Source organism: Trachinotus anak, unplaced genomic scaffold (genome assembly GCF_046630095.1).
Source record: "Trachinotus anak isolate AG129_WGS33_773 ecotype Australia unplaced genomic scaffold, CSIRO_AGI_Tana_v1 ptg000005l, whole genome shotgun sequence".
Taxonomy (NCBI): Eukaryota; Metazoa; Chordata; class Actinopteri; order Carangiformes; family Carangidae; genus Trachinotus; species Trachinotus anak.
In genome coordinates, this window is record NW_027273856.1 from 1,913,118 (window position 1) to 1,938,817 (window position 25,700).

Below are 25,700 nucleotides of genomic sequence, written 5' to 3' on the forward strand. Positions count from 1 at the left end.
CCGCTCATTTTCCTTGTCCGCTCTGACTGTTACACAACCACTGGGTGGATGAGTCACTCCAGTTTGCCAAATTCAGCAACGCAAGTCTTACGTGTGTGCACCCGCTGCTGGTGCAAGTGGAACCTCCAAGCGAGCGCTGAGGCATGAATGATGTATTTCGCAGACGTAGATGGGTAACAGGGCCAAAGAAAGACAGAGAAAAAGAAAGAAGGAAACCTTGTGCCTTGTGTATTCTCAGTGTGAGAGTGTGAGGGAAGGGGTCGTATGCTTTGCGTTTGTATGTGTTTGTGTGTGGTTTACCAGCCTGCATGAGAGCGGATGTCTTAAAATTTGACCAAGAATGCAAAGAAGCAGTAGTGGTTTTCTCACAGAATCAAACATCAGCACGGTTTCTTTAAAATATCTTGTCAATAAATTCAATAAAAATCCATAAAAAACACTACACACAGTAACACACAATATGTATGTACGTAATATCTGGGCTGAAATAAAAAAAAAACAAAAAAACAAAAAAACCCAAAAATGTAAAACATAAATTAAAAAAGAAAAATGGCATGGCTACCATGATTTGCACTTACGTCAGTGAAATCTCAGAGAGGTAATCAAACTGAAAAGCAAAATTGTGCAAACTGTATGTCACAAGAAAAAAAAAAAAACAACAAAAAACAAAAAAAGAGAAAACGGGGCTAGGGCTGTGGTTTCATGACCGAAATGGAGAAAAACCAAGAGGGATGACAGAAGCTGACTCAAGAATCAAGTAGTGAAAACTTTCAGGCTTACCTTCCTCAGTCATTGAGTGATAATATTTTAGTTTCCCATAAGTCCCAAGCTCTACAACATCACAGCAAAAGACAAGGGTAAGGCAACGAACACACAGAGAAAAGGAAAAGAGTGAACATGACAGAACAAAGACAGGTCTGCTGGTTCTATATCACATACTGTACAAACACTCACACAGGCACAAGGTGACATACAGAAAGACAAAGTCTCTCAGAGTCATCACTGCATAAGTGCAAAACAAAGCAGCAAGGATTGAATTACAAATAAAAATACATTATAGGCTTACAGTAATTCAGTCTGACAAAGAGTCTGCCAGTGGCACAGGCTGTATGGCTATTAGAGAAGATTTGCAAGAAAAGGGAGGGGGGAGGGGCGGTCAATACACTACTATAAAAAAAAAAAGAATCAAAAGTTCATACAATGATATATTAAAAAACAAACAGAACAGGAAAGTCAGAAGAATATTTACTGGGTCAACATGCAACAAAAAGATGAGTCCTCCTCTCCTCTGCACGCAAGCTTATTCAAAGGCTTGATGATTCAGCTTTTTATTTCCACAATGAAACCCCAACAATTAGTTTGATTCCCTGACTGTAGCAGTTCTTCTTGCTACAGTAAATAGAAAGTCAGCACATCTGCATGATGAATTAGCCGGGAATTCAAACCTGCAGCAACAGCTGAACGTGAAGCAGCAGAACAGAAGATGCCAGACCACAAGACTCCACCTCCCACACTGCACTTTGTCGTGGAAAAGTAGCCCACAGCTCTGAGCCTGTTTCTGCCTGTTTTGACAGGAGAACTCTGCTTTTAGCATTGCTCTGTCCAGTTTTCTTAACCAGTTAGTTTTTGGTCAGATAGTGGTGAAGTGAAGTCTCATTTGTCCATTATCATTAATATTTTACAGGTGCACAGCACCCAATTTAAAAGGACAGTTCATCCAAGCAGATTTTTCACCTCACCTTATTTGTCCAGGTTTTCAGATATCTGCCTCTGAGACTTCTGTCTCTACTTCAAAACAATGGAGGTGATGGAAATTTTATTTGTGGTGCTCAAAAATGTCTTTTAAGACAAAGTGCCCCCACAGACCTCACTGTTTTCTTTGGAACCACTTTTTGACCAAAGAAGTAGTCCCTATAAAAATGGCTGACAGAATATTCTGTGTATTACAGCAAGATCCCTAAGCTTTAATGGGCTGGGTGGTAAAACCACACACATGTCACGAACTCATCAGTGTAATTTGTGCTAAGTGGATGGACCTCACCAACAACATGGAGGCGGAATAATAAAAACCTTTTCATCTTAAAATCCATTCTTGGTAAACTTCCTGTTTACCTTCATAAAATGCTCTCTCCAGCTTCAAACACACATCACAACAATTCTTCAATGTGGACAATCTTGATGATGGAGCTCTAGGAGGCTGTTCTGAACTTGGTAAAACTGTAAGACAAACTTAATTTTAACACTGCCTTCATACCAAACACCATATTTAGAACCCATGTCATGAAACATTAACTTTTAAATCAAGCTCTCTTCTCTCTGTCTCCCAGCTCTCATTTTACTGTACGACACCAAAAACTCGTAAGTTATGCCCGTTCTCTCTGCTCTCTACCTGATTCAATAAGGGTTAAGCAAATAAAATATTTCCTTTCTCAAGCAAGAGATTTCTAGATTTGTACATGTAGTAGGTGTACAATACAGTAAGTCCTCTATATGCCCGCACCCACAAGCCTGCATGCTCTCACACTAAAACCCAACTCTGCGCAACAGTGGACGACCACTCCACTCACATGTGAGAGGATTATGGTGCGAAGCTCATGCCAAATGCGAGACTTGGCAGCCCTGAAAACACAATCTAATGAGATGAAAACACATCCCATTGCAGAGTGTCTTGCTCATCTGCTGCTCTCCCAGACAAGTGCCTCAATCCCATATGATTAGGCGATTTGGATTTGAAGTGCACTATCACTGTGAGGCCGACCTCTAACTCAGGCTACTCCGAGGGCAATTAACCCTCAACACAATCACCACTCGCACAGTCGTCGTCTGTTCACCCTCTGCAACCAGAGAGAGAGGGAGGGTTGTTGTTGTTTACCAGGGCCCCTCTTGTCCTTGTGCTGTGACCTCTAAACCTCTGGTGAGCCGCGTGCAAGAGTGTGTGTGCATGCCCGTTCTGTCTGCTGGGGGTAGGGGTGTCAGGGAAATTCACAGTCTGTGCTGAGGCAAAAAGGCTTTTAACATTGATTCTTTCACCCACCCTGCACAGGGTGGCTCAGAGGGCGCGGGAGGGGGTGTGACGTGTGTGTGTGTGTGTGTGTGTGTGTGTGTGTGCGTGTGTGTGCGTGTGTGTGCGTGTATGAGTATGGTTGGAGGGATGATGGGTTAATGAGTGTTGTTGGCTGGTCACAGTTACATAACATACTGGAGGTGTAATTATCTATCAAATTATCTATCAAAACAAAATGAAGGGGAGCATGGTTTTAAGGCAATATCTGTTCAAATATATTCAAATATATTAAAGGCATATTTGGAGATTTTCAGATATACACTCATCTGCTTCAGTGTCAAGAGTTAAATGAGAAGAGTGATACCACTTTCATGAATTAATATAAAGTTGCAACCAGCAGCCACATATCTTAGCTTAGCATAAAGATTTGGATTTTGTTACCCTTGAACAGAGCCAAGCTAGCCGTTTCCTTGTTCCCAGTTTTTGTGTTAAGATAAGCTGCTGGTTGTAGCTTCATATTTAGAGTACAGTAACAAGAGTGATATTGATCTTTGCATCTAACTCTTGGCTAACTATATATATATATATATATATATATATATATATATATATATATATATATATATATATATATATATATATATATATATATATATATATATATATATATACACACACACACATACATACATACATACATACATACATACACACACACATAGATGGAAATTATATTTCCATTGCACAATGGGTGGAAGGTCAGTGACAGTGAGTGTATTATTGAACCATGTGATCAATGGGACCCTGGGTCACCACACGGACAGTACTGCTGGCAGGGGGGCAGCAACAGTATGGGATATTTACTTCTCGCACTATACAAATATTGGAAACTCACAGGACAGAAAGCTGAAATCCTAACATAATATAGGCTGACTTTACCTTTTTTGTTTCCTCCTTTGGTTTTTTATACTGTTTGAGAAGATCTCACAAAATGATGTTCACTAACAAACCCCTTATCTACCCTTGGGGTATTTCCTACTGTATCTGCATCAAAGACGTCCAATGAAACAGTGGGCCACACCCACTATTACCTCACCAGTTCACCCAATAAGCATACTGTAATCCCACATGGGTATGACCTTGTCCTCTCTCTCTGTCCAGCTCGTAGAGGACTTGCGTATGTCTGCTCAATAAAAATGCCCTGACATCAACAAAGACGTGCAAGACCACATTGGCACTGTGAGTGATCTTTCCAGTATATCTGAGGGAGATAATGATCTGCAGGAAAGCATCTGATGAGATAGCTGGTCTGTGTCACGATATTTATAGTGCTGCACTACATCATCACACAGAAGCGACGTTATGTACAAACAAGAGGAGACTGTCAGGTATTTGCAATAAATAACAAGCCCAAGTAATTAATTCGATGTTGATAAAAAAAAACTTACTTACTAATAATAATTTATTTAGTTTTGTGGTCATACACAGGCATTCAGGCACGCAGGCATGCAGGCAGCCTGAGCTCTGAGTGCTGTTTTGGGAGGCTTGTTTCAGTCATCCATTGAGGGCTCAGACAGAAGAGTGAGAACCACTCTGCCCCTCTCCCTCCCCATCTCTCTTTGTAGTTCAATATTTGATGCCACTCCTAAGCGATATTGTTTGTAGCTGCACACTGATGGAAAAAGAGATGCAGCACTTGTACCTGGAACTAACTGTACCAGACCGTTACAATGTTCTCTTCGATGAAATACATGCAGGATTAAAGGTCTGTCATTAAACTGAAGAACATTCACTTTAACGAGAACAGGCCAAAATTTGGATCATGAATAAACATCTGCTGCATCTCTCAAGGAGTACATGAATACTTAATTCAATTTTACTCCACTGTCATTAATTGGTCTGTCAAGCTTTTATTGACTTTATGTCCTAACAAAGGGCACGTGAAGCAGGCTGGGGAAACAGCTGACAACTTTCCTCCATCTTCCTGGTACACGAATTCATGACCTAAGCACAAAGTTCGCAAGTTGGGAGAATGAGGACACAATCCTCCATCCCCTTCCTAGCTCAATATCTGCAGTGTAAAATACCCTCCAGAATCCTCACAAACATGGGGCTGATGGACAATCTTACCAGGAAAGCCCAAACTACTCATTTTGGGCCTCTACCTGTCTCACAGAGAGCAGTAACACAAAGCTAGAAGTACAAGCAGTTCATAAGAGGAGAGAGAGGATTAGGAATAATGGGGAAAACAATGCAGAAATGGTCACAGAGGGTTTCCAGGGAGAATACATCCACAGAAGAGAATGAGATATTTGAAGGAGTCTGCAGGGATGGACGGTACAGAGTTGACATACAGCACAGCGGCGCTTGGGAAATGTATACATATGAGACACGTCGGGCAAGAGAATTGCCTCCAGGCTGTGGGAATGAGAACAAACAGATTTTTTGGTTTTTATTGAGGAGGTGGGGTACAGAAATTAGAGGAGTAACTCACCAGAGTCAGCAAATTCTGAGGGGACAGTAGAGGAAAGAGAGATAGGAAGACAGAAACAGAGAAAAGATAAATCCAGGTGATATTTAATTTGATAGGGTACATTTAATCATTGATAGGTATCATTTCAAGCTGAGAAACGTGTGTTAAATTTGACATTAGAAGAGTCAACAGCCCATTTTAGTATGATGGTAAATTAAATATATTTTTTAACTTTGGGGACATTTTGGGAAATATTAACTTTCTTGTCCAGAGTTAGATGAAAAGATGGATATCACTCTCATGTCTCTTGTCTCAAGTTTGGGCAAAGAGACAGGTATCTTAGCTTAGCATAAAGATTGTAGACAAGGCAATACAGCAAAAGTGACTCTGACCAAAGGTAAAATAAAAAAAATCTACCAGCACCTCTTAATCTCACTAATTAGAACATTATGTCACATTATAAGACATTTTTAAATGTTACAACAACCAGGGTAAAAATTAAGCTGCGATCAGAAAAGCTGAGGAAATCATATACCCCCCATGAAAAACCACCACTTGTCACTTCAACACGTTGGTGTTTGTCAATAAACAAATAGGATGAAACTTATTAACCTGAGAGTTTTAGAGGTGCTGGAAGGCGGATGTTCTCACCTTCAGTCAGAACCAGGCTAGTTGTTTCCAGTCTTTATGCTAAGCTAAGATAACTGTGTCCCAGCCCTAGCTTCTTATTTAACAGATACACATGAGATTCGTATCAATCTTCTCAGCTAACTCTCTGCAAGAAAGCGAATGATCATATTCCCCAAACTGTCAAACTATTATTTAAAGAGAGACACAGATGCATGCCCACACACACACTCTCAGACATCCACAAACATTAACCAGGGTTTTTTCCAGTATATAGTGTTTAAAACATTGCCCACATTTAATGCTGCCCTACCAAAATCTGGCCATGTTTGCAATAACCGAACCTACTTGTGTCACAGCCTGTGGTGGAGACAACTTCACATGATAATACAGTGGAAACAGCTTACAGTGATCACGTCTGAACTGGTTTGAACTGATCAATATGAGGGGATCAATATTAAAATTGATTATTTTCTTTTTTTCTTTATTTCTCATGCAGATTACCATCTAATTGTATATTTATTACATGCATATAGAGTAAACTGTGCTTCCTCTCCTACTCCAAACCTAATCTGAATGGTCAGGGTGAAAGGATTACACTCATGTTACATACCTGCTGCTGTGAGAGAGTGGGGACGATAATCACGTAAAAGTCCCAAAACACGACCAGAGCAGGAATAGGAGGGCAAAATAATGCACTGAGCCACGGCGGTGAAGATATCACATGTCGTGTGAGTGTGCACAGCAGGCACACACACACACACACACACACAAACACACACACACAAACATACCCAGAACTTGTGTTGGGAGAGGACTGATTTTACCAGTTATTGCAGCAGTAGGCTACTGCGTTTTAGATTTTTTTTTTCCCCCCATATGTTGTCATGTGTGAAAAGACCCAAAATTAAGACTGTAAGCAGAATACTTGATTAATATAACTAACTATTTAAAGCCATTTGAATAAGAATGATTCTGTCCCGAGCTTTTTGATTCATATTATCAGTAGATCACTGTGACTGTGATCACTATAAGCTGTTTCCACTGTACTCGAATTACAGCTGGCCATTAACAAGGCAAATTTAAGTTTGTTTGGTTGGTCACAATACAGATCAAATGCTGCAGGAGGAAGGGAGGAATGAAGCCAGGAAAACCCGAAAAACACACCGACATAGTAAAAGTAGAACACACGCACACAAACCCACACGCGTCCATACACGCGTATGTGCACACACCACACACACGGCTAAACCTTTAATTATCCCCACTCTAGTCTAACAAGTGAAAGATAACCAGGCCCCAGCACTAGCAAAACAGCCTGAGACTTTTGCTCGGCTCAGAAGCGCAGAAGACTTTATTTTGAGAAATGTCCATGAAAAATGTATGGACGGAGTACTGCCAGCTCCCCGTGGCCCTGAACAGCTACATTTAAAGGCTAAGAGCACGCAAGGACAAGCAGCACAGCCTCTGTCTTTGATGGATGCACCTGTTCATCTCTGTCCACGCTGTGAGCTCACCAACAAAATGCTGCTTTGCATTAATGTTATCAGTAATGTGCGTAGAATGCAGCCGCTCATCTCTGAATGGGTCTACCTTTATCTGACCTTTACGGTAACACAATCAATAAAGTTTTTATCACTTTATATTTCTACTGTTTTCATACTGAAGCAACATTTGCCTGTTTGGCCACTTTAACTCCACTTTTAAGAAACAACATATTTAGTAACACACATTTGGACATGAATTATTAGATGCATTGTGCTATTGACTAAGACCAGACCACAAACAAAAAAGGGAAGGCTTCAGTCTTTGGCATGCATAATCCAGTCTATTAACTTTTTGATGTCAAACCAGCAGTAAATATTTCAGCCTACTGTCATCAGTGCATGTTCAAAGACCAACTGACAAAAAGCTATGAGGACTGGCAGGGTGGAGTATGTATTACCCTCTGTTGTGCATTTACAACTGAACATAACGACTTCCATTTCCCAGCAGGCTATGATTTACATTTTGATCACTGAGATGGAAGGATACATACACTGCAATGGGACGCCTTAGATTCAGTGTAAGACAATGAGTCAATGCATGTTAATGGGCACTTTAAAACCTGTCTTGGCACAACTTATTAATCTTTCCTGAGCTGACTCATTCGAGGTTTGGCTTTCAAGGAATGGAGAGTCATTTTGGAGAAAGCTGAAACGCCTGCTCATGTCCGCTAATGCAATCACTTCCATCCAAAGGCAAAATATTTAGTCTGATCTGACATTGTTTCCTGCTTATAAATGTTTTTGGACCTTGTCCTGTGTAGTATTTTGTTGTCTTGTAGTACTGATACTGATGCTTTCAAACAACATACACATCTATGAAAACTAAAGGAAAAAGGAGGGAAAAAGCAACATGAGCTAGTGAGATGGTATTAGTATTTAACATTAATATTAATTTCTAAGGATTAGGATTCATCATGTCATGAGATACTCCTTCCACATCCAATTCAAAGACCTTTCATCAAAGCTAAAAACGAAGACAATCTAATACTTCAAACCCTCCTTAAACCCCTGTCGCCTGTTTTGTCATCATTAACATAACTTTTTTTCCTTTTCCTTCATCTTTTTTTTTAGAGTTGGTTCAAAATGGGATGACACTGCACCTCCCTTGCTGTATTAACATATTCATCCCCTGCGCCGAGCACTGACACTGCCGTTTTACGTTTCCTTTTGCTAAGCTAATAGGCCTTCATCTTGGATTAAAGGAAAATGATCTTCCACCTCAGCTGTGCTCTGACACAGCACTGCAGCTTGCCTTGTCTCGTATGGACTATTTTTAAAAATGGATCAATTCAGTCTAGGCATACAGCATGGGGGCTAAACAAGTATTTCTAAATGTTGATGATGGAGACTGTATTTTAAGGGGTACATGGGGGAATACGTGGGGTAATTGCAAATGGATAAAAGCCATTATTTTTCTTTGGACTGTGCTAATAACACAGCTGCTTCCAGTCAAGGTTGTGTCTTGAATTCCTTGTTTACATTTCCAATACATCTGAAAACATGATTTTGGTCATTTCAAGAGAGAAAGAGAAAAAAGATGAAAAGTTCTAGATAAGATCAACCTGGAAATAGAGGAAATCTGTTGACAGTAAACAAGAGCATCTTTGCTGTGTATTCTGGACTGTTACAGACCTGAAGAGTTGTGCTGTCTGACTTTCTTACCTTCACTTAAAGGGTCTAATGTGTGAATCATCAGCTGGAAAATGCTGTTCCTCATCAAGCTGTTGTGCAGGGAGGCGGAACTGCCCCCCCTCTGCAGCCGAGGCCTGGCCTGTGAGATGGAGAAACAAGGTGTGAGTCAAGCATCCAGCCGCCTGAGATGGGACTCTGTTAGTACGACATGCTTTCTCCTGGTCAAAGTCCAGTAACTGGTTCTTATTTTTGTCATAAAGCAAATACATCAGTCTAATCTAATGTAAGCGCTTATAAAAATCTCTTTCTTATCAAAGCTTATTTAACTAGGTACAAGAAACTATACTGTGTTCCAAGTTTATTTCATTTTACATTATAAAGAATAATCATTTTAGTTACTTGTGCTTGATTCTTGTGCAACAATTTACTGCAACAATTTTTCATGCATTTACGATGCTCCACCACCTTCTGTTATGCTACCGGTAGGAATGTGATTTTCTAATCCTCTTTTGCATAAAACCCCTAAGCGGAACCTGCAGCCCAGTAAAGCTACAGTATCATAAAGTACCCGAGCTTCTTAAAAATATAAGCCCCATGTGTTGAGACAGGCATTCACAGTTTAAGTGGCATTTGAGTCCTTTTTCCCCAAAGCACCCTCGCCAAGGTCACTTCAGCTGTTCAAGCTGAACTTGAGAACTGTGGGAAATTAGGCACCGTTGCAGGCGGCAGATGTGTTGGAGGGCGTCCGCTTTTGGCTGCCCACAGGTGATGCATAGGCACAGGAGGTGTCAGGTGCTAATTCACAGGTCCATATGGGTGAGAGCGGGAGGCAAGGGAGACATGTAGACTGGCAGGGCTTGTGTAAGATCTCAGAGATGTGGCTTCTCGGTGTGACCCTGGCGATTCTCCTTCTGCTGCTCTCTTTGTTTGCTTCCTTTCCAATCAAATGAAAACTAAACAGTCTTTTGTACTTTTTGGAGTTATGGAGGCATTCGAAGAGTCTTAAGCACATGCTACTTCCTCGATTGTTTTCTTGCATGCTCTGTACAAAATGTAACTGTCACAAAAAAAAGGCTTGAGGAAACAGAGCTACTCTCTGCACACAGTGAGGCTGAAGGTTAGAGATAACAGTGTACATGTCTTGCACAAAATATGGTGGGAGAAAGACAAGTTACGCTACTACATCTACACAGAAACGGGGACAAACACTGAAGCAGACAGGAAGAGTGTCAATCAGACAGGACCTACCGACAACTTGCCGTCATCCTCTGGCGCCCCAGGACTTGCCTTCTCATCCAATACAAAGAGAAGAAGAAGTAAAAGGGGGGGAGAGGGAGAGAAAGAGAAAACAGGACATAGATGTGAAGCATGCCGCACACAACCACACAGACAAGATGAGGAGATGATAAAGAGACAGAGTTACAGTGATGGTGATGACTGACTGTGATGTAAGTGGACAAGACTTGAGAGACATATTCTTCCCCACCGCTGTGCCTGCCTACTGTGTCAGTCACAAGCTGAGCAAGATTAGACTGTGTCTACTTGAATTTCCTTGAAATTCATTCAAAAATGTCATTTCAATTACTCTCATTTGACTCAAGGATGTCAGCTCATATCAGAGTTCCTGGCATATCTTAGTTGCTCCACACTGTAAAAGTAAAGTAATGGTGAAGAGGCAAAAAAATGATAAAACTTTTCAAATAGAAATACAATTTTCATTGCAGCTGTAAAAAATTGGAAAATAATATTCTACAGTTTGACACTATATGAAATACACTTATTCACTTGCCAAGATGAAGTATGTATAGGATATACAAAGCAGCAATTAGCAGCCATAAAGCTTAGTTAGGGCTGGAAACTGGGGAAGCTAGCCTGGCTCTGTTTACATCTAATGCACAATAATTAACAATTCATATACTGTTTGTTTAATCTGTACAACAACCGACATGTAAACAAGACAAGTTATCCTGAAAAATTAAGCTAGCCACCTGCTGGCTGTAGTTTCATATTGAGGGCATATCAGTCCTCTCATCTAATGAAAGAAAGAATAAGCTTTTCCAAAAAACCTTTTCATATCATGGAGCAACCATTTCAGTTTCATCAAAACTACCCTTTCCATCTTTAATGTCATTGACAGAAACTTTTGAACCAGTTGCTCATATTTCTGAATGGCAATACCTGCAAAATTAGCCTAGCACCTTATAGAAGATTCCTCACTGATATATGGGTATATATATAGAGCCAAACCAAGAGGGTCCAGGGGAAACTAGCCTGTACAAACAGCTAGCCTGAGACACGATTTGTATGAAAACTAAAGTACACAGCCAAGGGCCATTTGTAAAATCATATCATTGTTAAACTTTCTTCTATAGATTAAACAACAAAACATGAGATGATAATTTTTGAGATTTAAAGGTGATGGTATATAGGTTTTTTAATCTTTGGAAAGAGCAGCGTTTTCCGCTCGTTCCCAGTTTTTATGCTAAGCTAAACTTACCAGCTACTGGCTCATGGTTCAGCTTCATATTTACTGTAATGACAAGAATGAGTGTAATTTCTAAAATCTCTGAAATGCTTTGTCTTGACCCAAGGGGAGTGAATACTCTAAAGCCCTTCAGGCTCAATGCTGTTGGGTCTTAATATGATAATTTTGCCTCTGAGAGGGGGTTTGTGCCGCATCACGCTCCAATCTTTTAACAATCACTCAGTTCTCTGCCATTGTTCTCGGCGGGCCTTTTTTTTTTTTTTTTTTTTTTTTTTTTTGCCAGGTGCAGGACTGTAACCAAATCTATTTTTGACACAAAAGTCTTTCACCAAGTGCCTGACTGACCTGCGCTCACTTCATCTTCAAAAACATGTGTGCAAGTGTGTGAAATAACAGTCGCTTAAGGCCTATGTTTTCAACTACAAGGGAACAAACACAAAGCTCTTGTTCAGATCTTAGCATATCAAGGCTTTGTTTCACAGCCTACACAGGTTTCACACAGAAATGTGTAGAACGTGGAGGCACTGATGTTCAGGGATAAAGTGCACAACACCAAATGAAATGCAGAAAACGATCTTGTGAATGTTTAACAATGCAGCACAAATATAAAAATTTTAAGATACAGCCTTCAGGCTTGTCATGTAGTGATTCATGCTAATTGATGCTGCATTGCACTGAATATCAAATCTCTTGATAACTGTGCAGGAAGGAGGCGTGTGATGCTAACTCTAATTCATGAGGTGAAAGCTTATGTGGGTGCTAACAATCTTCCCAATAGATCTCTTTATTAAAAAAAAAAAAAGAAAATTGAACTGGTTTGTTGATTATATCAACGTGTTTTATTTGATTTGGTTGGTAAGTTCATCTCATCAAATCAAACAAGATTCATCTTAACTTGAATGAACTTTTATTTAGGCGCTGATTTCATTTTGAGAAAAATCCACCACTGCAGTCATTGGGAATGTTAGCACCCACTGTGTCCCACTGTTTCAGTTTAACAACTCATAATTTACCATATATTAGGTTATGCCTCTGCATAGCTACACAATAATTACAGAAATGTTGGAGCTGAAATCAAACATTTGCCAAATACTGAACAGAAGTTGAGCTAATCCTGAGATTTTCTACACAGCTATTTAACTAGAACCTCTTTTTTCCCCCTATTTCATATCTTCAGGGTAAGTCCCCACACACTCGAGGTATAATTACTCTATTTCACTTCCTATCGCCATCCTCAAAGGCAAGTTAGTGAGGGTTACGGGAGAACAGGTGAATGTGCCAGATAGAGATTACGCCACAGGTCGATCATTAAGCCAGCGTTAAATATTATGACTAATAATCACATAGGGAGATTAGTATGTTCTCTGGAGTTTGGGCGTTCTCTAATACCAGCAGCTCTGCCTTTCAGTTCTTACATAATGTCACATCAGGATCATTCTTGGAAGCGGATCAGCTGATGAAGATAAATGTTCCTCTGCAGCCGCATGCATGTAACGACATGTTACGGAGAATTATCGACGACGAGTGTGACATCAGGCAAAAATACGTCCGCTTTCACCACTCAAATTGCCCACAGCTTAAAGGGGGGGGGGGGGCTTTTGCAGGAATCTGAGCACATTGGTTAAACGCTGAAAGCAGAGCTGGAAGTCCTGACTTTCGAACATCAGTGGCGGATTATAAATCTTCTCATATGCAATCGGAGAGCACAAAAGGAGTCTGTTTCCAGAGGAATTTGATTTGCATTTCCTTTTATGTTTCGACATCCAAGCCAAATTACTAAAGAGAATAACCTTCTTTTTTTTTTTATTAAACACACTTTCTAGTTTGCCAATGGTGGAGTTTGATTAAATCCGTCATAGCTGTGCTTGATCCATCAAATCCTTAATTTACTCCTTAATATACCCTGAGATATAAATAAAATATGGTACCAGCAACCAGCATTATATTTTATAAATCTAATGAGCCATTTTCCTTATCACTTCCACCCAATTCCTTTCTCACTGCTATTCGGTTTTGCAGGGAGTCCAATTTCAAAATCCACATTGAAAGCAGGGTCCATCATTGAGGATGCTGCTTCTAACTGAAACAGAACAGACTTTACAATGCACATCATTAATTAAGCCTCCAAAACTCCAATAGCATCACGTTAATGTTTTTGGATTTTTACAGTTATTGCACTGACTGAATTAGCCCATGAATACAGTAAAGTCAGAAGTCAATTTCAGTGCTATAGCTACACAGACCAGCAGACCGCATGTTTTTAAGTTTATTTCCAAACTATTATCATTTTCCAAATAACTTGTAACAATGGCAAATTGTCATTTCTACATTTTGGGTTTTGTGCAGATTAAACAACTGTATTTTATAGGTGCAGGTAGGTTTGAACTGTAGGCATTTCTCCCTTCCTCCAGTCTTTATTTTAAGCCAATTAATATTTACAATGTGGTGCAGACTTAGTGATTAAATCAAGCTTTGACTCACTCTTTTACATTTAGAGTGGGGGTAAATTTATAATAATCGCACTTTTTAAAATTTGAAATGTGCAAGTCAAACAGTGAAATCAAATTACAATTTCTTCAACTATTAATGACAAACAGGCCCAAACAGGGCCTTACAATACTTTTTAATGGTTGCCACAAGTTCATGTGGAGAAGCACAAAGTACACAAGCCAGAAATTAAGCCAGGTAGACAGGCTTGTTGAGACAAGAGCTACATTATACAATAAATCTGATATTTCATGCATAATAAATCCTAGCATATTGAAACTGTAGTAAATGTGGATATACTATAAATAAAGCTTTAGTTAGCCTGTGTATGTAAAGATCTGTGAAAACCAGACTGCCTGGCTTGTTAAGCAAACGTGAAAAGTGAAATCCTTCACAGCTCCAGGCATTTTCCTACACGTGCTTGCAGTAGGCAGCTTGTCTGTCAGAGCATGACAGAGCACCCTTCGAGATTTGTCCATCTAGATTCATCGTGTTAGAGCTAAACTGTTGAGCAGGAAGACTGAGCAGCATCTCTCCCTCTTTCTCTCTCTCTCTCGCTCTTATTCCCGTTTTGCCCAGAGACGATAATGATGATCTTCAAGGAAAGGAGGGAAAAGATGCACAACAAGTCAAGAAGCCATCCACTTGCTAATTAGTAACCCCTTCATTTTTCTAACAAGCAGAACTAATTACAGGAGCTGCCACGACACTGATTTCCCACAAGGCAGTGCTCATCAGGACTAAGCCAAAATTGCTTCCTCTTACTCCCCCCTCCAATGAACCAATCAGACTTGGGCTTTTGGGAGACAAATAGGGGAACAAAAACTGCTGTGTCATTTTTGCAAGTGAATGTAATCACCCACAGCTGAGTTTGAACAAGCACCTGGTACTTTTTGTCATTTCCCTGTCAGTACTATATTGTATTACAGTGGTTTTCTTGTGTTAATGAATGTTGAGTTGATAAAAATTTGTCATAATAAGTATACAACAAGTTATATTAATACTCACTCAAGTAATGCTTTAGCTAAATAAATACAAGAGGTGCAATAATGACCTCCTGCAAGCCCGATCCAATCTGGAGTTAGTCATTCCTGTCAGATCCAAGATGGTTTTGATCTGCAGATATGGCTGAGGCAGGTTTTTTGTTTTAGAGATTGTAGCAAACAGTGAGGAAAAGTTTCTTCAAAAAGTCTGCAGTGTGTCCACTGTGCTCCCGCTGCAGCATGCTCTGCCCTAGATTTTTTTTTAACTTAGCTGCATGTCCTGAGAGTTTTTCATAAAGTTATTTATTGCCTTTGGTTTAGGTTTAGATGTATCAGTGCTGGGCCTGTTGTATTTTCATTTCCTGATACTGAGAGAAGGGGTTTCTCAATAGTGGGAACCAGACCAAACTGATCCTTGACAGTGGTCCAAATCTAGTTGCCCTGAGGCAATTGGGCAGCCCTGCCTTTTTCCAGGTATTGGTCATAGGGAAAACATATCTATGACATAGTATTACACCACAGTACTTTCCAACTTTCTCAGTATTGCTGCAGCAGCCTGTCTGCCATCCAATGATGACGTTTTTCAACATGAATCGATAGATTTCTCTTTCTCTCTCTGTATTACTCTAGCTACCATGACTTCTCATTGTTAATGCATTATGCACAGGGGACATTAAGAAGAAATTCACATTTATATAATGTTGTGAAACTCCATCTCTATATAAACAGACAAAGTCAGAAATAGTAGAGTCCCAGCTGGGACAACAAAATCAGAGCGACCAGAAACTGAATGGTAGAAGCATCTGGAAGAATTTGTATTCCAGTTGCACATCAATAAACTGAAAGTAAGATATGGTACCGCTGCATTAAGTTCACCTTGAGATCCATAACACGATACCTAGTTATCTTTTTATTATGTGTTATCTGAGGCATCACAAATATAGACATAAAATAATTTAAAAACATAAATATGATAATGTAAGAAAGGAGTCGAGATAAAAGGTTAATGACAGTGGGTGATCAACTGCTGACCAGTGAGTCATTCAGGTCTTGACCCCTCCAGCTTTCATTTTTCATCCAGTCATGTCAATGTATATCTTTGGAAAAATGAGCATATATATTAATATAGATTTTAGTGAACACTACCAAAACAAGAGCAAAAAAGGTGTTGAGGACTATTCTCAGCTGCGGATTAATACACATTTGGTACTCTAGTCAAATTATGCCAGCAGGACAGTAAAAGTGGGACTGAATTGAAATAAACTGTGTCCGGGTTCATCATATTGAAGGAACATCAGTGACTCATGGATGTGTTTTGATGGTTTCTTGTCAACAATGGAGCACTATGGCACAGAGGAATAAACTACATCATGGCAACACAGACAATACTAGTTGATGGGATCAATTCATCGTGGTTTTGGTCATGATATTCATTAACGTGAAAAATATAGAATATCAACAGACTTATCCTTTGGCTCTATTTTAATTTATTAGAGATCCATCTGGCTTTCAGCTTGACTGACAATGACCTGTGACTGGCTGATCAGTCTACACTCACGCAGCACACAGCAGCACAGACACACACACACACACACACACACACACACACACACACACACACACACACACACACACACCACATGTTGTCAGCATGGAGGTTCTTCACCGTGACTGAAGAAGACAAATAGCTTCCAATTTGTAACACCTGTCAGGAGAGCCATGGAGGAACAACCAACTAGCAAAGGCAAAACTAGTGCCACACCGCTACCATGATGGCTACCTTGCTGAACTGCTGCTAGTTCCATCTCCTGCTAATTTTGCAGTAAACCCCACTTAAATATTAATAAACAAAGCCCAAATCACCAAATTTTCCCATCAGGGCAGCAGCTATTACTTGATGGCACCTTGCTCACATAATTCTGACCAACGACTTGCTTCGTTTCATTGTCAGCAGAAAGTCACCTCCTATCTGAGGCAGAGAGTGCACACAGAAGAGCCTTATCTTGGAGAGGAGCTGGAGGTGGAAGGATGCAGAGGAGGCTTCCTACTGGCTAGTCAGGTTGGCCTGTTACATGTAGTGTGGACAGGGTAATATACTGACAGAGCCCTTTCAGGTGACCTTGGTGGGCTTGAGTGGGGATGGGGTTAGGTTGGGGGGGCAGCTTCATGCATCATTCGTCAGCCAGTGATGGACATAAGTACTAACCCTCTTAGATGAGAACAGAGGAGGAGAGGCTTTCAGCAGATTCACTGAGCCCCAGAGTGTTTTCTAATTAGCTCATTAGAGACTGTCTGATTGCAATCACTTCCGTTTTAAGAGTTTACTCTCTTAAATTTGGTCTAAAATTCTCTGTGGTTATCTGCGTGATGTCAGGTCTTATCTGAAGCTGTGAGATCTATACACCGGATGATGTGCAGACATCATCGCTCTGGATTTCACAAATTACGGGCATTATATGAACCACAACTCTCAGAGCTGATGTAATGTTCAGCTGCTGCAGCTTAGTAAAGCTGATGTTCAGGGTCAAAAATCCCTCCAAGGAAGGAGTTAAGTATGTAAGGCCCGCCAGTCCTCAGCCACATCCAACCATATGCACGGTTTCTAGCTTACTGGGCTGTTTGTCATTTCATACACCCATGAGATAGGGATCTTGGTGCCCTTCACATGATGCTTTTACAGTGCAGTTACATTAGCTAATTCGACCCAGCTTTCAAAAATAGCCCGTGATCGATAAGGCTTTCAGTTTCTTGCAAGCCTCAACATTTAACCTTCAGGCTCTCCCTCAGAACAAAAAAAAAAAAAAAAAAACGAAAAAAAAACACTCTCATTTCAAGTTTTCAAGAATTTCTTTGCATTAGGAGACAGCATGAATTCAATCTGGTAATGTCTGAGCTTCTGATTTAAATAGATGAGGGGGGGTTATGTGTGAAACTAATCATGTTATTAATTCACTGAGACAATAGTAAAAGTAGTATACCCATAACCCTCAGACAACATCAGCTCATATTATATCTGATAATCTAAAACTACCCTAAGGTCCAAACAATGTACAAATCAGATAGAAAATGGCCTCTAGTGAAGACAGTGGTTAAAGCTGGAGACAGCTGTTCAGGCTGTCTAGGCCACATCAAAATGAAAATGATTTCATGACTGCGCCTACTGAGATCCACTGCTCTGCGTGAGCTTAAAGAGTAGCAGCTCTAAATGATCCAGTGTCTCTGTTAGTTCCCCAGTGCTAGATGAAGGCACCCTCTTTGAACAACAGTCTGCGTAATCTATTTCAGGGAGCCACCCTCCACTTGGGGTTTCATTTCAATTCTTGAGACCTTCAACTACGCAATGGTATACCAATCATGTTGTATGTACACTACCAAAGACTGAACACAAAAAACAAATCAAGGATGTGAACGGGTCATCCACTTACAGCAGATCACAGTAGGAAGTAGATGCTGTAAGTAGATCCGTAGATGCTGAGGACCAGTGAGACTGAGGAGGTGCTGTCCATGGTGCTGCACCAAGGACAAAGATTGGGTTCAGTGTGACTGAAGCTGAACAGAAACAAGCTAGCCTGATTCCATATTAATTAATTTACTGAGCTTTTGAAGCTGGGCTCTAAGGCACTGCAAACTTCAACACCTGAATGAAGTCAAACAGTCAAATGAAACTGACAGGCCGACTTGCAGAGAATGCCTTACAGACAAACTAAATCTTACCAGCTTTCTCATCCGCGCCAAACTCAAATTCACCCACAGTATTTTGACAAACATGCATGTAACGCATGACCACGGTAAGTTAAATAATCAGTCAGAGCTTTAACTAATGATTATTTCCATCTCTGAATAATAATCAGCTGATCGTTTGGGCTTATTGGTCAATAGAATGCCCATTACAGTTTTCCAAAGCACAAGTTTACACATTCAAATAGCAAAATTTGTCCGGCCAACATCCAAAACTGGGTAATATCAGTTTGCTTTCACAGAAAACTAAGGAAAACAAGACATTTAAGGGGTTGTGACTAGGGAATTTCAGGACACTAATTTTGAAGACATGTACACACCATAAAATGAGAAAAAGATTAAATTAAGGCCATTTTTGAGTCATTGGTATCAGGTGGCATGTACACATTTGTTTTGGTTGTGTAAACATCTCTGAAGTGGACCAACTTACAATGGATCTACTTTGAATGTATAATGATCTTTTGTGGGGCAAAAATAATAAAGACCATTTTACTTTTTTTTCTCCACAGAGTACATCGTGCTTTTGATATTTGCACAGCAACTGCAATAAGTGACAGGGTGACCTTCAAACCATTAACAACACTGAGGAGGCAGTGAAGAGCCAGACTGTCCACTCTGATAAGAATGGAGGAGGAAGCCAAACAGTACAATAACCAATTGAGGACAACATAAAATGCAGCCATCAGCACCTGTGATGCAAATGAGAACTTCATTTGTACAACTATTACCATTGAATATAATTAAATTGCATTTGGACAAAAGCAGGGCGCCGGTGAGGAACAACAACACTGCCAAGAGAGCTCACGGAATAATTGTAGACAATAGAAGAGAGACAGAGAAAGAAGCAGCTCTGGCTCGATCCACCCTCTGCTCTAGATTTCTAAAACTCGACACTGTGTTTTGATTGGTCCATTACTTTATTCTGAACAATACCTTTATCTCTATTGACTGGTCTAACAGCCCAACAACAAGGTAAAACCTCTAAAACAGGAAAACTAATTACTGGCTCTGCAGCAACGCTCCCCTCTCCCCCTCCTTAGACAAGAAGCCACAGCTGGAACGGATGATAAAACTTGGACTCCTCATCGTCATGGTGAGATCAAAGTCGCAGGCTTTCTATTTTTAAATTATTGGACTCTGGCTCTGTTGTCACTGGCTGAGCTCAAGCACTGAAATGATTCTGTTTCCCTGTGTGTGTGGGGGGGGGCAGGTATGTACTGTACATGTTCGCAACAGTCTGTGCATATCAAGTTAAAACTACACCACTGCCAGCACAACTAAACAAAGACAGCGCAGCTTAGCTTTTTTTGCAATCAAACTTTGCTTCATAATTTAGGCATCAATAAACCTATTTCCTCTACTTTCTGTCATGTGCTTCTGTAATTTGCTGCAGAGTGCTTCTACGTTTATTTTCCCCTCAGTGACCTTGTACCTGCACACACACAAGCATTATTTTACCTGTTTTATGTTCAGTATAAACCAAGGCCACTTCTACAACTTCTCCTTTAAAAAGGAAACAAACATGAATAACCTCACTGCTTTCATACAAATGCACAGTATATATCAAGGACAAGGGCACATGCTATACAGATGATACTGCAAAAAGAGATTCCATTTTTAAAAGTCCATTCTTAGGTGCCCACAACCTCTACATGCCTACACTGAAATGTCAGGTTTATTTTTCTGGATACTGCACAAACCCTTACTTTTATAGTAATTAAAATTGGTAAAATTGGTATTTCAAGAGGATTTCCTAGAAATTAGCTGGACAACTGTTTTTATTATCCATTCAAGCCCAAAGAAGAAATCTGAAACAGATGCAGTTTATGATTTGGTGGGAGTTTAGCAGTGCACATCTGGATTCTACTGGAAATTAGCTTGACATCATTCATAATGGAAGATAATCCCATGGGCACGTCACACACGACCAAAATAAACAGCTAGTGACAGAGTTCATGCTGTGCAGAGTTCACTTGAATTGGACTGGATAAAAATGAAAACTGGGAAAACCAGCAGCAACTGGTTCTTATGTGTGAGCTGACGGTGTGTAGTATCAGAACTGGTGCTCAAATGTCCAAATCCACAGGGAAGAAACACAAACAGTTCTGCTCCCTGCACAGAACCTGCTTTGTAACCGATCTTTGAAGCGCATCCTGATGGAAGATCTCGCCTCCGTGACGCTATTTATAGCTTGGTAATGCATCAGAGGTCGCACCTTCCATCTCAGCAGAACCAACATCTGCCTCGATACACACTGGCTTATCCAACATTGACGATAGCAGGCATCTAATATTGTGGTTTGCTGTAGAATCTTACTTATACCAACCTGCAGACTCTCATTTCAACAAGTATTTGAGACCTTTTCCTCGTTTGATACATTCTCTTGAAAGTCCTCAATTTAATGTAATGAGCTAGCATGATAACATTTACCTTTAATTATGCATTGTACAATGATAATAACTGCTCAGCTCCCAGTTGCTCAATGTGCTGTCAGATGTGACCATGCTCTTCCTTTAACATGACAGAATGACTTTGACTTCACTGTCATCACTAACAAAAAACACTGACTTTTGTTGCGTCACGACAATCATAACACGCAGAAGTGGAGCTTGTCACTCCTCTGTCTTTCATAAAGCCACGGTGCACAAAGTGCTGGCTAATCTGATCTGAGCCTGCATTTTCAACAGCAGCCAGTCAGTCCATCAGCTGAACAATGAGAGAGGCCACAAGATAACAAGATAAGCCAGGGCCAGGCTGGTGAGGTGGTCCTGAGGAGGGGGTGTGCAGATGACGGAAGACCCTTCTTCTAATGCCATGTACAGCCAGAGCATGTCTGCACCGCAGTTCCTAATAAATCTGACTTAATGCCATTTCAGGGCTAGACTGGCCTCTTTAGAAGATACACAAATCTGCTCTGCAAGTCTGTACCAATAGCTGTTTGAAAAAAAGTAAAGAAAATACAAATTGGAATGGAAAAATAAGATCATTTTTGACATTTTTTGTACAAAGAAAAGAAAAGAAAAGGGTTGGACAAATGATTGCTTCAGTGGGACACTGTCAGCATGCAAAGCCAACTCTAGTACACAAACATCTTCTGCTACTCCAGAGAAAAAACGCTGAAGCTAGGTTGGTGCTACTGATATTCACACGCCTCCATCTTGTGCTGCCATGATCACTCAAGCTTGTGAGGAGTAAGTAGGAGCCTCTAGCTCTATTGTGACCTTGAACTGTGTCTCTACAGTCCGCACAGTAGGGATGTACTGTACAGACAGAGTACACAGAGTGCGTGGGTGTGCATTCAGGCATCAGGCATTGGGTGACCTCTTTCAGCCCCTCTGCACATACCGAGTGCCCCAGCGTTCGGTAATCAAACCTTTGTGCATGGATGCGAGTCAGCTCTGTCCCGTTAAGTCACTGACCACACAACCAGACTGAGAAGCTTAACTGTAACACAACGTGCAACAATTAAAGGAAGCGATACAGTAAAGTGACGCCCTCTTTGACCTATGAACCACTGCAGCTGACAGGGCCAATATGTGGGACACATTAGTCACCCTTTGGCATGAATGCAGAGGAGGCTGACTTGTGGAAGATGTGACTAAATAACAGTTGCGCACTACATTAATTACATTACTACATTTTAAGCAAACAGAACAAAAATAGTATAGCCTATAGCCTCAGAAATTCCCCAATGAAAATTGACTATTTAAAGCTAAACAATAATGTGGTATTTGTTGCAGGGATATCTTATTGGATTATATTACACTGCAATGCGTTAATGTTTTGTTTTTTTTTCTCCAGACAGGCCACTGGCATTCTTGTGTAGCCCTATCGTCTGAAGTCAGCGTATAAATCAATACTGTAAAGTAATAATGATTCTCCTAAAAGCATTTTTCAGTGTCCTCTCTGGCTAGTAAATGGGTTTAAATTAATTTTGAAAAACTGTCAATGTGCCCATCCCAAAAAGACATATTATGATTTAAAACAGAAGAAATATTAAAAGTAGATTACAGCAGGTAAAACGCAGGCACAGGCTGCAGTGTTGCGTCTCATAAGAGTTAGAAAAGCAGAGTTGGCAACCTAACTCACTGGACTACAGCAGAGTGCACTTAAGATTAACCAGCAGCTAAGCACTCATCAGGTAAACAAAGGTATTAGGCACCAATCAGGCCAGAATTAATAGATAAATACTTCCTTCCAACATCTGTTTGGGTCAAAGATGAACAGATAAAATCACATCACGCACTAGGATTGACTGAATTAAATACTCTGAAGCAGGATTACATGATTCTATTATGTGAATCTGAGTTATTGAGCTATTAGGTCAGTTGTTGTGATTTTAAATGTACCTTTGCAGTTACAACAGTTATTACATTTGTATACCTAATGATTTCTCCCAATCTTTGAGGTACATTGTTGTCAAAGTTAAAACTTCTATTACCAATATTTAGCTGGGCCACAACAGCGGGGCCAGCCCTATAAGATGGAATATCCTTGACTGACTGGCTGAGTGGTCATATTTCCACTATTGGTAAGCCAAATGCCACGTCACTGAGTTGGAGTTTCTGGGGCAAACACGTTCTATTAGGGGGAGTTTACAGCCTGCAGTGGTGGCAAGTTAGCGCATTGTCGCTAGCTGTTGAGACTTTTTTTCAAATAAGACAGGGTATAAACCTGGTACACGGCTGGACTGAAAATAGATGCCAAATGGGGGCGTAGGGTTACATCTTTTGTTAGAGGTAATCTAGCGAGCTGCTCTGGTCTCCCGGGTGCTCGGAAACTGCAGGGATGTGGAGAAGGATTACGGAAAATAAACTATTTTTTAACCTAAACTATAAACTAGCAGATTTGAACAGCATGTAAACAACAGACATACTAGCAACTGGGAATGAGACAATACGCTTACTGCAGCACAGCAATGAAAGTTTACGCTCACTGAGAAGCTGGAGGGCTTTTTGGTGTTTGGTTTGTATTTACATGTACTGCAGTAACTTTTACTGGCCAAAAGTATGGCCAATTCTACATATCAAACTCAGGGAGTCAGAAATAAAGACCTGCCTCTAATAAAAGTTTGTTATGATCTGGAGTAGGAAGTAAATAAAGGCTAAACGATTGCATATCCCAGACAGAGGCTGTGAGATGTGTGAGAGAGAAAATAAGAAAGATATTCCATCTTGGGGCGCCCTGGTAGCTCACCTGGTGGAACACGTGCCATGGGTAAAAGTCTGGCCAGTGGCCCTTTGTCATTAATTTTTGTCTTTGGTGATTTTGTCAGACGATGTTGCGGTTATAAAATCAGCCATAAGGACAGTGAGTAATAGACTTATACTTCTCAAGCTACACAACCCCATATGAACACTAATTGTATGCTAACATGTTAGCCATATCAGCTTCAAATGTGATATTTCAGTGTTGTGATTAAAGCTTGTTTCTGCTTCCCCCTAAAGGCCTGGTGTGAGTATAATTTGTTAGCAGTCACATTTAGCAGTAAATATTGTTTTTCTGATTTGTATTATTTGTTTGTTTTTTTTTTTTTTAGTAGTGCAAGCGGAGTTCATTTTCCACCTCTGACTGACTCATTCATCCTGTAGCTAAGGTTGTCAAGTTGTCATTATCAGCTGTAAGCAGTTACAGTTACAATAGATTTCACGAGGATTTCAAAACTGCGGCTCCATTTCTGCAGCCAACATTTTAGCACAGCAAGAGCTAGAAAAAAATCCACATTCTTTTCCTCCCCAAACTATGTGTGGTCTTGAATTAGTTGTAAACAAATGCCTCTACTATCTTACTTTGCTGTGACTCCAAGTCAGTCAAAGTGTATATAGCATTATGGAGCATTTATGGTTGTGGTGACTGGATTAAGACATTTTATGAGGCTGACTGTTGAACTGCTGTTAAAACAATGGCTTTAAATAGACCTAGCATCCGCTGCATAGAACTGAGATCTGACAGTTCTATTTGTGCTGTATTGATACAGCATAGATTGTTACACCTCACCCCTGGGGTAAAAAAAAAAAAAAAAAAAGAAAGAAAAAAGAAAACCATGACACCTTTGATCCGTCAAATGATCGAAAAGCGAGCCCTGCTCTCACCACTTAACGCTCTGCCTGGGAGCTAAGGCATTACTTTCTAGAAAATAAGAGAAACAAAGCCATCTATTTTTATGTTACCTGCAGCAGAATAAACAAGTTACAAAAAAGAAACTTTTCATGCCAAAAAAAGAAAAGAGAACACAGTACCAGCGGTTACGTAATGAGATGAAAGGCAGGGTTCGCAGACAGTACAAAACTGACTGATGTCTTCTAAATGCAAAACATCACACTGCTATTAATGTTCCTCTCGAAATATAATTGACATGGTACTTATGGCATAAACTGTTGTTGTCCTACTGCCAATTACCGACTCAGCAGCCTATAGACACAACAACACCACTCCTGTATGGGTGAGTCCCTGTACTTCCGTCTGTGGCAGCAATGCAACACACAAAGGTTGAGGACATCCCAATATCATAATGCATGAAGTAATCTCAGGGAAGCTCAATTTAATCAAGTGTTTGGTTCAAGGGGATAGTGTCAAATGACACCCTATTGTCCTTACAATGCAAAACTCGCCTGAACAGTACAGTAGGGAGGATTAAGGACACCTAGGTGCTCACTCATGACTTCACTGAATATCTGAGAGTTTTAGAATTCATTTGAACATTTTACTGTTTTTTAAAGCCTTG

At 40.3% G+C, this 25,700-nt stretch overlaps 1 protein-coding gene across 7 annotated transcripts in view; it reads right to left on the reverse strand.

Moving 5' to 3' along the window:
- Window positions 1–25,700, reverse strand: part of LOC139621298 (sodium/potassium/calcium exchanger 2-like) — a 45,680-nt gene that overhangs the window by 15,146 nt on the left and 4,834 nt on the right. For 4 of the 7 annotated variants that reach the window (XM_071477641.1, XM_071477640.1, XM_071477643.1 and 1 more), the window contains exons 3-6: window positions 10,532–10,570; window positions 9,314–9,422; window positions 5,499–5,513; window positions 781–831 (exon numbers count right to left, since the gene is read on the reverse strand). In XM_071477641.1, the coding sequence (XP_071333742.1) occupies window positions 781–831; window positions 5,499–5,513; window positions 9,314–9,422; window positions 10,532–10,570 (214 nt within the window). The remainder of the gene's footprint in view (window positions 1–780; window positions 832–5,498; window positions 5,514–9,313; window positions 9,423–10,531; window positions 10,571–25,700) is intronic. The other 3 variants (XM_071477644.1, XM_071477645.1, XM_071477646.1) reach the window with 3 other exon arrangements.